This window comes from Cucumis sativus, chromosome 6 (assembly GCF_000004075.3).
Source record: "Cucumis sativus cultivar 9930 chromosome 6, Cucumber_9930_V3, whole genome shotgun sequence".
Lineage (NCBI taxonomy): Eukaryota > Viridiplantae > Streptophyta > Magnoliopsida > Cucurbitales > Cucurbitaceae > Cucumis > Cucumis sativus.
The window spans coordinates 4948415-4964619 of NC_026660.2; the positions used below are offsets into that span (position 1 = coordinate 4948415).

The 16205-nt window shown below is 34.3% G+C and overlaps 2 protein-coding genes and 1 long non-coding RNA gene across 6 annotated transcripts; all 3 read right to left on the bottom strand.

The window, feature by feature from the left end:
- Nucleotides 1-995: 995 nt before the first annotated feature.
- LOC101221549 (dTDP-4-dehydrorhamnose reductase) lies at nucleotides 996-8405 on the bottom strand. 2 transcript variants are annotated; one of them, XR_969711.2, is made up of 7 exons: nucleotides 8082-8405; nucleotides 7841-8000; nucleotides 7510-7697; nucleotides 7108-7231; nucleotides 6648-6778; nucleotides 4971-6382; nucleotides 996-1413 (listed from the first exon to the last, which is right to left on the bottom strand). XR_969711.2 is itself a non-coding variant. In XM_004144931.3 (6 exons), exons 1-6 carry the CDS (start codon nucleotides 8301-8303, stop codon nucleotides 1294-1296), a joined length of 945 nt encoding a protein of 314 aa, XP_004144979.1. In that variant the 5' UTR covers nucleotides 8304-8397; the 3' UTR covers nucleotides 996-1293. The 2 variants fall into 2 exon arrangements, 1 of the variants encoding a protein (XP_004144979.1); XM_004144931.3 differs by lacking the exon at nucleotides 4971-6382 and having other exon boundaries at nucleotides 8082-8397.
- On the bottom strand, nucleotides 1967-4964 carry LOC105435763. Its single transcript, XR_969712.2, has 2 exons — nucleotides 3721-4964; nucleotides 1967-3551 (listed from the first exon to the last, which is right to left on the bottom strand). It is a non-coding gene; the product is annotated as an uncharacterized LOC105435763 (long non-coding RNA).
- Nucleotides 8406-9039: 634 nt separating the features above from the next.
- Nucleotides 9040-15258, bottom strand: LOC101221776. 3 transcript variants are annotated; one of them, XM_031886814.1, is made up of 7 exons: nucleotides 15105-15258; nucleotides 13862-14184; nucleotides 13644-13737; nucleotides 12107-12228; nucleotides 10831-10977; nucleotides 9993-10091; nucleotides 9040-9479 (listed from the first exon to the last, which is right to left on the bottom strand). In XM_031886814.1, the coding sequence occupies exons 2-7, from the start codon at nucleotides 14180-14182 to the stop codon at nucleotides 9402-9404; spliced, it is 861 nt and encodes a 286-aa protein (XP_031742674.1). In that variant the 5' UTR covers nucleotides 14183-14184; nucleotides 15105-15258; the 3' UTR covers nucleotides 9040-9401. The 3 variants fall into 3 exon arrangements, with proteins under 3 accessions (XP_031742674.1, XP_031742675.1, XP_031742673.1); XM_031886815.1 differs by having other exon boundaries at nucleotides 13862-14193; nucleotides 15105-15234; XM_031886813.1 differs by lacking the exon at nucleotides 15105-15258 and adding an exon at nucleotides 14637-14682.
- Nucleotides 15259-16205: the final 947 nt, after the last annotated feature.

Sequence of the window (16205 nt, forward strand, 5' to 3'; positions counted from 1 at the left end):
ATAATTGGATCTTACCAGTCTGAAGATTTTAGAATTGGCGAGTTTAACAAACTCCAAACCACGTTTATAAGAAAGAATTTTATAAAAAATCACGTCAAAAGAATATTTTGAAAAACCAACAAACAGACTCATCGCCTTCTAAAGAGAAATAAATAAATAATAAAAAAATCTAAATCACGTTAAAAAAGAGAATTTCTTTTAAAAAGTAAAATTAACAAACTCAACAATGTCATTCACAGTGATCTTTCGGATAAAGTCTCATTAGTTAAATATGTTTTGGAGAAAATCTAATTATAGGGATAAGGATTAATAAAATAATTTAATTTTTTCAAGAAAAGGATAATCATAATTTTTTTTATTTCTTTTAATATCCAAATCACAGATCATTTTAAATCTAAATTTATTCACTAAATAGCTAGGTTTTAGCCTTTTCTTTTCTTCACATTTTTTGGTCTTAATTTTTTTTGTTCATCGGTGTGTTTAAATTGGCTATTCAAGTTAGTTTGTAGCATTGTACATATATTTTTTCAATTTGATTTATCATTACTCTCACATTTCTTTTAAACATGTCTATAATTTTACTCTCTATTTAAGAATTTTTTTTAATTTTTTATTTAAAATTTTTACATTGAAGCATTTGAATTATTTAAACTATCTCAAATTCACTAACAATATGTGACAATATGTGACATCAAGTCTTTAGATTTTTTCAGTGTGACTTATAATGATAGAGGTAAAACTATCGATTTCTTTTACACTTTCATATTTGGTAGGTTTCTAACTTCATATGTGACTTATGATGGAAAGAAACTTTTGATTTCTCCTCTTTTAGATCTCATTTAATTTCGCATTAAATTAGGGTAGATTTTTGTTTTTTGTCTTTAAACAAGTTTTATCTACTTTTTTTATAAAAAAAAAAATCTCTATTGATAGTAGTCACATTCCCACCATTAAAGTGCATAAAAACGAAAAACGAAAAATGAAGACATTTATAGATGAAAGAAGTTACTAAAGAAAGGTCTTGGGCTTTCAACAAAAAAAGTTCTAAGATGATAATGATGAAGAACAGAATTTCATAGAAGTTCCAAGAAAAAGAAAACGAAAAATTGTTGATGATTGGAAAACGAAAAAAGATGCAAACCATTATGTAAACCCAAGAAAATGAAATAAATTTGCAGCATTTTGAAGCAGTTTGCAGACTTTAGAAACCAAATTTGAGTCATTGAGCCTTAAAAATAAACCAGCAGCGAAGCATTAGTCATTACAGTTTCCAATGTAAATCACTCTGTAATCTCAGCTGCAAAGTGTCAATCTGACACCGTCGGTGAATGAAACAGGAGACATGGCAAGTATCTGGATCAGTTTACCAATGTTCATTGAAATGTCTGCTGGGGATTTTACACCTCGATCGATCTGACGCATTCAAGCGAAAACACAAATCAAAAGTGGATATATTAAAACAATCTTCTAGGAGAAATAAACAGCTACCGAAATCTGTGCAATCTATTTAGCCTACAAAAGGGGCAGAAGTTGTATCAAACAGAGTATTCAAGTACAATATCTATACAAAAATGGAATATTTGCAACTTCATTTCTTGTATTGTGCTCCCGGTCTCTGATCCCTTTGCCACCTTATAATAAGCTTCGAGATACAATCAAAATTTTAAGGTCTTTCCAAATCTTTTTTGCCTAAGACTTTGAACTCGTGCTCTTGGAGGTCTATCCAAACATTTTTTAGTCATTACCACAAGCATTTTGTGCGATGTCACCAAATAGACCAGAGGAGAACTTGTTAGTTTCCTTGAGAGTTAAAACAAGGAGCCTGTTTCTAGGCATATCACGAGTTGTATGATTGTTAAGTAGAAAGCCAGTCCAAGTGACAGGCTGGAGTCAGAAAGAAGTACCATCGAGAAATATTTCTAAAGCAGTGAAAATGAATGTGATGTAAATTACTGAAAAAATTTGCTTATATGAAACTGATCTCTCTCTAAGAGGGGGAAAGGCTTTATTTATAGAGGGGTGATATTACAAAAGTTACTTATTGAGCAACTAAATGAAACCAATCAAAGAGTCTTTTATTTTATAGCTTTGTTTACACCATAATCCACCCTCTAACACTAGACTCGAACTCGAGCCAGATCAGCACTGGTACTCGTCTGGTGCGTGGTATTTCTTTAAGTCCACCACATTAGAAACTGAATTGGTATTCAAGTCTTCCAGTAGTTCTATCTTGTATGCGTTAGGATCATATTTTGCTAAGGCTTTGCAAGGACTAACTTGTTTATCTTTTAGCTTTCCATAGGTCCCAGTTGAGAATCTTCTTCTCCTCAAATGTGTCATAACCAGGTCTTCCCTTGGAAGTGAACTTTTCTTCTCATCGTTATCTTCTTTATAAGATGTATTTTTTATTAAGTGATCATAAACTTCTTTATGAAGCTTCTGCACACGGTTTGCCATTTCTTCTGCTACATTCTGTATATCCACACCTGTAGGCAAGTTGGCTATGTCAAAAGTGAGTCTAAGGGCTTTGGTATAGACAACATTAAACGGACATTTGCCAGTGGTTTTGTTCTTCATGTTATTGAAGGAGAATTCTGCCCATGTCCCACTGTTTTGGGTGTGTTCCACTCCAGCATCTAATTAAGTTTTCCAAGGACCTATTGGTCACTTCAGTCTAGTCGTTCTTTTGAGGGTGAGAGGTAGTGCTGAATTTTAGCGTAGTATCAAATTTCTTCCAAAGTGTTCTTCAAAAGTGGCTAAGGAATTTAACATCCCCATCTAATACAATAGTTTTAGGTATTCCATGGAGTCTCACAACTTCTCCAAAAAAAGAATAGTAATATAAACAACATATTAGTTTCTTGCAAGCTAGGAAATGGGCCACCTTGCTGAATTGGTCCACTACTACCATGACAGCATCAAAACCCCTTTGTGTCTTTGGCAAGCCAATAACAAAATCAACTGAAAGGTTTTATCCTGTCCAAAGTGGCCAGCTCAACCTCCAACATGAGCTTCTTTGATTAGAGCTTCTCTTAGTGATTTATGAGAAATACATAACAGATTACCTTTGAAGAGGAATCCTTCAATAATATGAAAATCTTTCATCTAAAGATGGTCAATGCAGTTACGTCATATCTTTCCAAAATCTTCATCTTCTTCGTACAATTTGGGAGATGATCAAATTGCAATGATCTCTACCGAGAGGAGAGTTAATAAGGTGTTTTTTCTACTCAGAGCATTGGCTACCTTGTTCTATTTCCCTGTTTGGTGCAATGGAGAATTCAAAGTGTTGAATATAGGATATCCAATGGACATGCATTCGACTAATAATTCTTTGAACTTGTAAGTACTTTAGAAAAAAATGATCCGTGAGCAAGACAAATTCTTTAGACAATAGGTATTGTTCCCACTGTTTTAAAACCCTTACAAGAGCATATAATTCTTGCTCATAGGTACTCCATGCTTGTCTCGAAGTGCTAAGATTTTCACTAAAAACTCCACAAGGTTGCCTCCTTGAGATAAAACAGCTCTAAACCCCATTCCACATGCATCTACAGCAACGTTAAAGGGATTATTAAATTCAAGAAGTTCTAAAAATGGATGGCTGCTGAATTTCTATTCAATTAGATTGTTAATGAACTTCCTTTCTTCAAGCAATCCGTTATAGGAGTTCTTGATGAACTAAAATTCTTTATGAATTTTTTATAAAAAGATGCTAACCCTATGAAAGCTTGCACTTCTTTTATTGTTTATGGAATTGGCCAATTATCAATAGCTTCCACTTTTGCTTCATCCATTCGTACTTGATTTTTGCTGATGATGAAGCCTAGAAATGATATCTCCTTAGTACAAAATGTGCATTTCTTCATATTGATGTATAACTTGTTCTGCTCCAAAGCTTGAATACTAGCTTTAAGTGTTGACAGTGATCTTCCTCATTTTTGTTGATAGTTGGTGCATTAAGCGCATACACGCACTTAGACCATTGGAAGGGCCAAAAGGCATCACTGACCATTCTTGAAGTCAATCTTCCATTCATCTCCAGGCCGAATGCGGATTTGGTGGTATCCACTTTTCAAATCCACCTTCAAAAAAATAAGGGCTCCTCCCAATTGATCCAATAGGTCATTGATTCATGGGATAGGGAAGAAGCAATATTTGACTGTTATTCGGTTAATGGCCCTGCTATCAACATACATTCTCTAGCATCCATCCTTCTTTGGAGTTAACAATGTCGGGACTACACAAGGACTCATACTTGGTTGTATGTGGCCTTTCTTCATAAGCTTTTCAATCTGTTGGTGTAGAATGGCAGTCTTTCAGACTCATTCTGTAATGAGGAAGATGAGGCAGGGAGGCTCTTGGCAAGAGATCAATATTGTGTTGTATGTCTCGTAGTGGAGGGAGCTTTGAAGGTTCGTCTTTGATACTAGGATATTGCTCCAACAGATCTTGGATTTTCATATGAATATTTCCAGAGGATTTATCTTGAACATGGCCTGCAATTACAAGACCCAAGATATCAATTTCTATCTGTTTATCAAATTTTCTTCCACTTATAATGATAAAGAGATGGTTGCTGGAGTGCTTTGCATTAATTTCGTCCTCATTCTTCTTATTGACTGGAACCAATTAATTTCTTGTTCATCCACTAGAACTCATATGTGTTTTCTCTTCCTCCGTGCACTGATTGAGTGTCATATTGTCAAGGCATTCCAAGTAAAATGTGACAGACATCCATATCAAGTACGTCACACAATTTGGTCTTTGTAGCTTCCTCCAATTGATAATGGAACCGAGCAAATTTCATTCACCTGTGTGTCTCCTCCCTTCTTGATCCATCCAATTTTATAAGGGTTAGGCTGAGGTTCCATTTTAAGGTTTAATGCAGAAATCAATTTCTTGGCTACAAATTTAGAATGCCGCCACTATCAATTATCACATTACAAACTTTATTTTGAATTGCGCACCTGGTTTTGAATAAGCTATGCCCTTGTTGGTGATAAGTATCTCCTCTAGGTCCTATCATGACTCTTTGGAGGATGCAAGAAAGTCTCTCCCCATCATCAGGTTCCAAAATCTCTTTTCTTGTTCAAAGACAGCTTCTTGATCTCTATTCAAATCTTCCTCTTCGCTCATAAAGGCTATGGTTCTTCGTTAAAAACAAGCATTGGAGAGATGACTAGTTTGCCCACATCTAAACCACTTGCTTAAATTGGGTTGTTGATAGGGGTTCTCTACTGGCTTCTTAGATGTAGTTTCTGACTTTTTCCCATTTTGATCAAGGGTCTTCTCCTTCTCTATCTTTCAAAGATTGAGGATGACGAGTATTACTATTTGTTGTTGTTGATCTTCTACTACTTGAGTTGTCCCATGGATTTCGCCTAGAAGTTTTCTTTGAGTTAGCCTCAACCAATTCTTTTACTAATTCTGCATAAGTAATGGCTTCAGATAAAGTCAGAAATGGGATGTCAAATCATAGACCACCAATAAAACAAGCAATCAAATGTTGTTCATTCTCCATTAGATTTGCACGAGCTCCCAAACGGTGGAATTCTTCAATATAATCAGCCATAGCTCAAACTCCCTGTCAACCGCTTTGGCATTGATTATGAAGTGCTTGCTCATAGTTAGGGGGGAGAAATCTTGCTTTCATCAGTGTCTTCATTTTCTCCCAAGCAAGGATAGGTCTTTTAACATTTCTTCTTCGCTTCACTTCTACTTGCTCCCACCATGCTGAAGCACTAGCTTTAAGTTTTAATGCCACCAAGTGGACCTTCTTTCTTTCGGGAGGATTCATATAGTTAAAAAAAATCAGTATTCTTTAGCTAATCCATTAAAATCTCAATGTTCCTCTTGCCATCATAGCTTGGTAAGTCGATTCATCTTATATTCAATGGGTTCACCTCTTTTTTCTCCACAATGAGCTAGGTTCCTTCTCCCATAGCCTTCGTTTTTTCCTTCTTATTCCTCATCATTTGAAGAACTCCAAGCTTGGAATTCTAGGTTGCAATCTTGAAATCTTGGAGTTGGTTCTTGGTATTCTTGATTGGGTCTTCTATGATCTTGAACTTTGAATCTTCCTTCTTGATGAATCAATCCCAATCTTTGTTGTCCAGCTCTGCGAAAATACCACGTTGACCCCAATGTTGAACCATTGTTGGTCATTCTTCATGGATTTCTTGAAGGGAGCTGCTGCATCTAACCTTTGTAAAACTTCCACAAGTGCTCTCACAGTTCTCTCCACTGAAGCTTCAACAGACAGCAACCGTCATGAAGTAGTTCTTGGAGAGAGGAGGGGGATTGCTTCCACCTCTTGTTTTTGGCCATTGCCCACTTGCTCTACCGGTCGGCGGTTAGCCATATAGTCATTTTGGGCGCTCTGAAACCAATTTGATGTAAGCTACTAAAAGAATTTGTTCATATGAATCTAATCCCTCTCTAAAGAGGGGGAAATGCTTTATTTATAGAGAGGTGATATGACAAACTGAGTAACTAACTGAAACTAACTAAACAGTATTTTATTCTATAGCTTTGTTTACACCAGAATGAATGAATTCAACAATCATGATTTGGTCTATGATGAAAGAAATACTGCTTTTAGTGACTATTTGAAAGATCTTTAAAAGATCAAGAGGCGAACATACTGATGATGCAGACACTCTTTTGATCAATGATTTCTTGTGCCCTCTAATTTCTGCAACAGTCTCAGCCATTTCAACACGCGATACACGATTTGGTCCACCAACATTTAATAGCAATTGCATTTGCTTGCCCTCTGAAATTCAGTCATTCATAATCGCAAACAAATAAGAAACTAAATTAATATAATAAATGTAAATACAACACCCTCCCAGCTGAAGAGAAAGATGATTGAACAACAACCATCAATTGTGCAAGTATATGCCAACAGAATGAACAAAATAAACAATTTCTAAAGAGGTGGTTCCTCTCATCACTTCATAGGAAAATGACTAAAAATGGTGAAACATACATTATATGTACCGTGCTTTTTTTTTTTTTTTACAATTAGTTATTCAGCAAGAAAGGATTTAACTGAAGGAGACCTCGGGAGCACCACTTATCAAGACTTTACAAAATCCATACCTGATATCCATGTCTTAATCAATGTTATGATGACATTCACGACATCCTTGACATACACAGGACATCGAAACTCATCATGAAAGAATTCAACTTCATTTCCTTCAGACAAGGTAGCATCGATCCACTGTATCAAATGCATACAAACTACTTGTTATGTACAAATAAGTCGAGAAGGCTGTCACAATATTATTGAACTGTAGAAACAAATGATCGATTGAGTTAGTTGGTTATATAAATTAATGTTCATTAAAAAATTACGATGACACAAATCCCTTCCAAGAGGTATCTTTAAAATGCCCAGATTTAATTGCATACTTTTCTTTACAATCCAATATGTGTATAAACGCATCAATGTATCAGGAAATTACAGAAAAACGAACACGCATAGGCATAGCCACGTACCTGAACAGGAAGAGATTTAGGAACAGGTGAGATGGTCTGAGGACCAAAAATGATACTGGATCTCAAGATTGCAAAGTTAGAAAATTTCTCAGAAACATACTGCTCAGCTGCTAGCTTTGACTTGCCATAAACATTCACAGGAATGGTTTCATCTTCTTCATTATAAAATGATTCCACGCCTTCATAAACTGGTGGGAAAATAACATAGTGCAGAACCCAGTTGATATATAACGGACAAAGGCAGCATCTTATATATAATGGAAACTGAAGTGAACAAGATGGAAGCAAATAGTAAATAAAATGATGGATAAGAAAGGAACCAAAAAGTTACCTTGATCAGTTGATAGATGAATGAATAGGGTATTCCTCCCTTCAAAACTGAGAAGCCAAGTTCCAATGGCAGTAGGCACGTTGACAGAAAATGCAGAGACGGGGTCTACTTCGCAGGCACGAGGGACAGAGATAGCAGCACAATTAACAACAATATCTGGCTGGTAATTGAAATCTTAATTAAGTTGAAGCTACAAGAATCAACCACTGTACATCATCAATGGGCGAAGGCAGAGGCAAACCTGGCCAAAATTCTCAGTAATGGTATCGAATCCTTGACCAGATTTTAAATCAACTTGAAATGAAAGCAGATGAGGAAGAGCTCCCAACAAAGCCTCAGGCGCAAAGGAGTGATAAGTGAACGCGATATCATATGGAACTCCATCGATCTCGGAAAATCCTGATAGAAGATGCTGACCTAAGTAACCTGTGCCACCCACAACCAAAACCTTCTTCTTCCTCATATTTGTTGCCAAATCGCTTTCTGGTTCTTCGCAAGTGAAAAATAAAAAATGAAGCTCCCTCAATTCGGGTTAACTGAAAAGATTATGGCCAACTTACCAAGCATAAATTAAAAATTATGCTTTTTAAAAAGAGAGTACTTGAAAAGAAAGATAAAGAAAGTCTATACCAACCTCTTAAAAATTATTATATTTTTGCCATGGAGAAAATTTACTTGGTTTTATTTGTTTATGGAAGAAATGGGTTAACTTTCATCAAAATACAGCATCTCACGAGGCATTCGAACATGCTTACAAGAAGCTTGTTCAAGGTTTCATGTTAATTTAGGTCCTACTATTTAATTTTACCTAGGGATCATGGGTTGAAAATTTTAAGGTTCAATCTTCCAAATTATTCCTAGGCAACATGCTAAAAAATAAAGGTGAGAAAGGGTCCCTTAGAGGTAAAGTTGAAAACGAATGAGTTACTGATCACCAAAGTTTAATTTGTTCTTTTTTTTAAGTATTAGTTTGATAGTTCGAGTGCTTGAGTGACATGGGCAAAATATTTATTGATTTAGGCATGGATTACCAACAAAAGCAGTCCAGAAATAACCAGTGTGTGATATATGAAAGAGAGAAATGTGGTTAGAAAAGACCATTGCAAATACGATTGTGATTTCGAGACATGAATCCTAAGGGGTGTTTGGCCCCTTGCCCTAGTATTAGGTGGATAACATGGATCAATATTTCAACTAGATTTACTCACAACATCCTCATCACATCCCAATAAAAAGATTCAATCAAGAAAGGTACAGACAAAATCCTCAAACAAAATATACAGGGCAAAAACACGACAGGCGTAAAAACTCTAGAAGAAAGAATGAATACTAAAAATTATTTTGCACCTCGTTGTTCCCTTGTATACCAGACAAAACACAGCATCGGCTTCAATCTTTTATTAAAGAGATGGATCCAGCGGATACAATACAAAGATTGGGAGGGGTGAATGTTGCCAAGAAAAGCATAATTTACAGAGCTACTTCCCTACTTTATACATACAAAGTGCACATCCACATTTCTTTTCCCGTGCTCAGTCAAGCTTGAACTAACAAAACAGGTTCAGAGGCCAGCTTGATGTTTCTTTTTCTCAGGTGATTTCTGGGGGTAGGTTGGGGCTGTAATAAGCTGCTCAATTTTCTGTTTCCAAAATCATGAAGAAATAGGAAATAAAAGAATTAGCTGAACAAATAATAAAAATATTTTGTTAATCATATTCATTCTACCTTGAGCAATCTATTTTTGAACTCCTTGTGGACATTAAAGTACTTAATATTTCATTTTTTTTTCCGTTTTAAACTGCAAAGCAATTCACAATATTAAAGGCATTAAGATCACTCCTTCCATTATGTTCATAGCCCACTCTGCTTAACTCGAACCAGCCATGAGCATAGCGTTTTTGCCAAGTTGATGTCCTGATTTCTTGAAAAATGACTTGTGGTTTGCTAGTTCATGCTTGCTTTCAGTGAAGCATTAATGTTTTTGAACAAGATAAATATCAAATAGATAACCGAGGAGAGAAAACAAGCATTTCATTCTAATTTAGTTGACATCGACTAGTACAGACAAGCAGTTGAAGTTATCATTCTCTTGATAAGCATCAATTCCAAATATTTCCTACAGAAATAACCAGAAATTTAGAAGTGATAATACCTTGACTGATCTATTGACTTCTTCCAGCTTCTGAAGCAGCAGTTCCTGAGACAATATACTTCTTTGTTCTCTCAACACGTAATGGGATGATCTAGTAGTCTGCAGGATTTGAAACAAAAGCTATAAGAGTGGCAAGAACTAAGCAAACGAACACAGCTCTATCCAAGCTTGACGTATGACATAAAAATGACTATTAGATGAGAAGGAAAAGCACTAAGCAGATAAAAATCCAAATATGCACTAACAGAAAGAAATCATAATGTCGATGACAGTCTCAGACTCTCAAATAACCACCTAGAATTCATTTACATAAAAGACAATCTAATTTTTCGTTTTGGTTTGCATATTCTTAATCCTCAAAAGAAAAGATTTTCCCCAAACGAGAGGATCCATAGTTTTCACTTTAATTTTACATTTTCTGGCCATAATATGAGTGCCTAAAAAGTGGGACTAAAAGAAGTCCTTATCTCCATACAACCTTCAGATGTTACAAAAGAATAAATAAGTTGAATGTCTGAAAGATGTAGCACCAGAGAAAATTTCCTTGTAGTGGTCCGTGACACCCAGTATCAGACCCACAAAAGTTGCGCCCCATGACACCCAGCCCCAGGCCCATGGCAGGGGCAAAACTTGGAACAGACTCTTTAAAAGCCCATATCACTTTTGTTCTACTTTCTGTGATTCTATCTACCATACCAATTGACAGACTTCTGGTAAAGCCATATGTCTATACCTTCCCTGATTTTGAAAACTAAACTGAAAAAAGAATAAAGAAGAAAGACAGAGGAAAGAAAAAGTGTCAAAGCTAGCAAGGATCAAACGCAAAGGCCAATCGTACCTTGAACCCTCTTGATGGAGATTTTAAAACAGTTGATCCCTCCATTGATATTGAAGCAAGGATACTTTCTCCCTCAGCAGTTATTGAAGTTCTATTCCAACTTCTGCCAAAATCTTGAATAACTTTTGAAGCTTCTCTTACAATCATCTGTTGAAATGCAAGAAGGGAGCATTTCTGACATCAATATAAAGAAAAGCAGTGATAACTCAAAGAACAAAATGTGAGAGTACTACTGCAAAAATCACCCTTGGAACTATGTGGTAGTTGCAAACTTTCAATTGTAAAAAGTGGGCCATCAAACTTCTACTAGTGTTAAGATTAGACCACCAAACTTACAATGTGGTAGAATTGGACCCCTAAATGAAACTTCTACAATTGTTACAATTTCTACCATTATGTAAATTTGAGAGTCCAATTTTACGACATGTATAAGTTTAAGGACTCAACCTTTACAGTTAAAAATTCAAAAGTATAGTTGTAACTATCACAATAGACTAGTGTTGTCTTGGTTATAAATAAGTGTTCATCATTTTGATGAGAGTTCTCGTTGTGGGACTTTGAGAGATAGCAGCCCTCTCGAAAGACTGGTATAACATAACTTTTAAACGTATTGATATAATAAAACTTGCTAACTCATCAAATTAAACTTTTGGGTTGACTGGTAATTTAATATGGTACTAAAGCAGAAAGTCATATCTGACACAAACATTCCATTTTAGGCAAAGAGGTCCTGTGTTCAAGCCCTTGCATTGTCGTTTTCTCCCCAATTAAAATCAATTTCCACTTGTTGGGCCTTTCAAATATTTCAAGCTCACAAGTGAGGGGGTGCTAGTGATATATAATTAAATTTGCCTTCAACCACTAGCTTAAGCTTTTGGGTGAATTCGTGATTTAATAATAAGAATAGACCCATTTAGTCCTTGAGTTTTCAAAATGTACTTTTTTAATCCTGAGTTTTTAAAAATAGGTGACCGCTGCTGCGGTGTTAAACTTAGTGTAACACTCTCAAAAGTCAGTAGTATATTGTAACTTTTCTTTATGGAAACAATATTTTCATTGATGAAATAAAAAGAGATCAATCCTCAATGGCAAAGAAACAAAGAAATAACAAAAACTTCTCTTGATATTGCAATATCTCACTATCTTTGTGTTCTTTGTGTGTCCTTCAATTTTCTTGTTAGGTGATTGATAGTATCCTAAAACAAGATCAACAAAATTAATATTGAACTATTCATTCTTAAAAAATAGTCAACAGATAAAATGAATACAAACCAACCTTTCTCAGGAGACCAGGGTTAGAAATCCCTTGAACCTGCAGATCATCAACAGGAGAAGCTTTTCCACGTGCTATGCTTTCAACTCTGAAGGTATGAATTCCATATATTGACTGTAAGCAACCTACACAGTAGAAAACAGGGTTTTTTCAACATGAAGTTTCATAAAGTCAATTTAACTATTGAGTACATTCAAGAATTAAGATAAAATATTAAAGTGAAAACACCATGTTTCAAGAAAAAGATACTTGTTCACAAGGATCTTCATGTTATGAGACAACATCTAGTAGTGACCATATGCTTGAAGATCACAATATAATATTATCAATTTATCTAGAATAGAACATCCATCGTCATATTAAATATTATAGTTATAAACATTAAAAAATACAGAGAAATAGCAAAGAAGCCCTTTCCATTCCACTGAAAGACTTGAACCTTCCTTGATTCTAATTAGTGCTTCGGGGGTGCAGATCCTAAGTGTGTGGTTTCAAATCGAACATTCTTTGTGTATCAAACAAAGGTTTAAATAACCAACCAGGTGCAAATGTACATCTTCCCATAGTTTTTATGATTTTTCTTCTATTTTGAGTCTTTGACTCATTGGAGAAATCTTTTGTAACTCCTTTGGTTTGGTCATATGCCCTTCTTTTGTAAATTTCATACATCAACTAAATATGTTTCTTATAAGAAAAATAAAATAAAAAAAGAACCATTGGGTGGGGTCTCTTAGTGAGTGATTAATTATAGGGGCCAATGGAAATTTGTGAATGGGTTTTAGGAAATGAATTCAAACCATGCTAACCACCCAGGATTTAATCTCCTCGGATCGATGCAATAAAAGGTCAAGCAATTGTCTGTGATATTAATCAGGTAGAAACAAGTTGACGCAAACACTTGAAAATATTAAAAAGAACAAAATAAAATAAAACATATGTTCAAATACTGGTATCCTCCACTGCATGAAATCAACATAGCAAAAAATCTCTCATTTTTTGTCCTACTTCGTTGGCAATGTGTAAGAATATCATGGAACAATCTGAATATTTCAACATCTGTTCATATACCTGAATTTTTAGCACAAAATATTAATTATATGATATAATACATAATTGAAATACCATTCCTTGCTTTTAAAAATTATATAGCACACGAAATAAGTACATAAGAGCAACATACAAACATGCGAGATCTTTATAGTGAGAATATTAAGCAGAGGTTCCCAGATGTCCTTCCCAAGACAACTTGGAGAAATCACAATGGAGAAAATTAAGTGATAAATGTCAAGCAAGATGGAAACTAGACTTCATTGAAGATAGAACACGAGATAAGTATATAAGAGCACACGAAATAAGTACATAAGAGCAACATACAAACATGCGAGATCTTTATAGTGAGAATATTAAGCAGATGTTCCCAGATGTCTTCCCAAGACAACTTGGAGAAATCACAATGGAGAAAATTAAGTGATAAATGTCAAGCAAGATGGCAACTAGACTCCATGGAAGATAGAGCACGAGAGGAGGTATGCATGTGTACCTTGTTCAATAATGATGTCAATCACCAAGGAAAGAGGAACATGCTTCTCAATTTTTGTGGTGCCCCAAAAAGGTATGAATGAAGGTCTTGAAACCTTGAAGGAAGAAAGGCAAGGTTAAAGAAAAAAAAAAGTACAAGAATTACCACCATTACTTTCTTTCCTTTGAAAAGTATACAGTTCAACTGAAGGGGGAAAGCCAAATGACATAAAAGAGAACCTTGTAAACTATTTCTCTAGGAGTGACATATAATTTGCGCGAAGAAAAATCCTTCTGAAGCACATGTCTCCTATATGGCAGATATAGTAGCATGATTATCCCAAAACCCCAAGCTAAAACCAGCAGCAATGATATAGAAAGCCATATAATAGTGTCATATTGAACACTGTATCTCCCAAATTCCTTGAAAGACGCTTCATAGAGAATCTGTTCAGAGCAATCTGCAGCTTCATCAATATCCAACTCACATACTAGATCAGATAGAAGATGATCCTTCGAGTGTTGGCGTTGAGATAGACCCTCCGCATGCCCCAACAACATTTCTTCAAGAACCAAACAAATGGAAGTAAGATTCAATAGGTTAAAATCACATTTGATCCCTACACATCCATTTCCATTAAAGTAACAATTTAACATTTCCATTAAAGTAACAATTTAATCTCTAATCTTTTCTTTGGAGTGATTTGATCAATATATTTTAAAATTTGTAATAATTTAGTGCTTCAACTTTAACGTGTAACAATATAATCTCTATCGTGAAAAATCTCATCAAACCTATGTAAACAACCTTATTAAATCACCAATAAACCCATAAGCTTAAGGTGATGTGAGAGAATGAAAGCCAAATTTACAGGAGTTAGAATACAAGAATTCCTGGTTCTATAGGATCTTAAATCACCACTGAATTTAAAAGGACAAGCGAAAGTAGATTTAATATTATATAAATACTCTAACAGACATAGTTTTTATATTTATAGACAAACTGATCCTTCACCTAAAGAATAGTTTTTATATTCAAATCCCATGAGTTTCAATAGTTTTTATATTGAAATTGCAATCCAGGTGACACTCCCTCGCTACTGAATGCTTGAATGACAGAAATCAGAGTTTGAGATCATCTAAAGATCGTAGTAAACATCTAACGTTTTACTGCGAAGATGGGACGAATTTCTAAATTCCCAAAGGCCAAAACTATGAAACATCGACAACCCAACCGACCGAGAAGTTGGCTGGCGAGAAAGAGAAGTTGATGGAAATTTAGGTAAAAATCTTAAACAGCAACAACAGTTTAGAGCATTTATCGACAATAAAGCCGATCTTTTTTCCTTCCCTGCCAACCCTCCAGTTTATTTGGAGCCAACACAACAATAGGAATGAGATGGTAAGTTGAACAAATCAAAATCGAAGTTGAACAAATCAAAATCGAAAAGTCCCAAATAAAAAATTAGTCGACCAACTGTACCTGGAAGTGATTTTAGATTTAAAGAAGAATATCCAGGTGATAATCTTTCGACCTCGCTCGCAGTCCTTCGGTGGGAATTGGGGACTTTTGTACCAAACTATATTGCAATCTCTATTCCATATCATGTCTTGGGAAATTTGTAATTAAAAAGGGAGATTATATTGAAATAATTAAGAAATTTGTTAAAGTTCTATTTTTAAGATATTACTCAACTAATAGTTAAAAAGTTTCATAAATAAAAAATTTTCCTTCAAATATACTAAAAGAAATATATAATCAAATAAAAAATACATTTGGCTCTTTATTAACAGGCTAAACTATCAAACATAAAACTTTATTAAAATATATAAGTAATCATTTGTTGCTTTTTTTTTTTTATTCTTATTAAAGTTAATTAGTTTGTGCAATTTTACTTATTTATTTGCATTAATGAAGTGTGAAAAAAAAAATAGAATAGAAGAGCAAAACTTAAAACGGTATTAACCACCTGTGTTATATAACAATAACAATAAGAATATTTTTTTTAGTGTTTAGAGTATTTTTTTTAAGTTTAAATATATTTTAAAATTTTGAGAGTGATATGATTTCGAGAGTTTATAAATTTCTTGTTTTAACTTATTTTGGTTTTTATTTTAAGTATTAAGAATATTGGTGTAAAAATTACATCAATAGAAATATTTTTTAAAATTTTAAAAGTGTTTAGTAAACCTTTAGTATTTTCTAAACATTTTCATTCAAAACTATAGATAAAATATTTTTTTAATCAAGTTTAAAAGTATTTTTTAAATAATAAAAATATTTTTACACAAACTACAAATTTGAATCACATCCTTTTTAAGCTATTTGAGATGATAAATGTGCTCTAAATATTTAGAAATACAGTATTTAATATGAGATACTCAATAAAGTAAACTTTTGGAAGGTGTTTTTATAAACTACGCGGCATTTTTCTATGGGTTCAATTAAAAAAAAGCGAGGTTTGGCAAAAGAAAAATGGAAAAGGATTATCGAGACTCAATGAAAAACTTCTTTTTCCTTCTTCTCAAACTTCTTTTTCCTTCTTCTCTTTTGCTAGTAGATGGGTTCAAATTAAGAAAAAGT

Bases quoted from the DNA above. Each gene is read 5' to 3' on its own strand.
- LOC101221549 (XM_004144931.3), bottom strand. From the start codon at position 8,303: ATGAGGAAGAAGAAGGTTTTGGTTGTGGGTGGCACAGGTTACTTAGGT. The intron at 7,698-7,840 runs GTAACTTTTTGG...TTTTCCCACCAG, and splicing joins TCATCTATCAACTGATCAAG to TTTATGAAGGCGTGGAATCA. The intron at 7,232-7,509 runs GTACGTGGCTAT...CATTTGATACAG, and splicing joins CTAAATCTCTTCCTGTTCAG to TGGATCGATGCTACCTTGTC.
- LOC101221776 (XM_031886813.1), bottom strand. From the start codon at position 14,667: ATGGGATTTGAATATAAAAACTATTCTTTAG. The intron at 13,738-13,861 runs GTTCTCTTTTAT...TCTTCCTTCAAG, and splicing joins CTAGAGAAATAGTTTACAAG to GTTTCAAGACCTTCATTCAT. The intron at 9,480-9,992 runs GTATTATCACTT...TTTTGGAAACAG, and splicing joins AAGTCAATAGATCAGTCAAG to AAAATTGAGCAGCTTATTAC.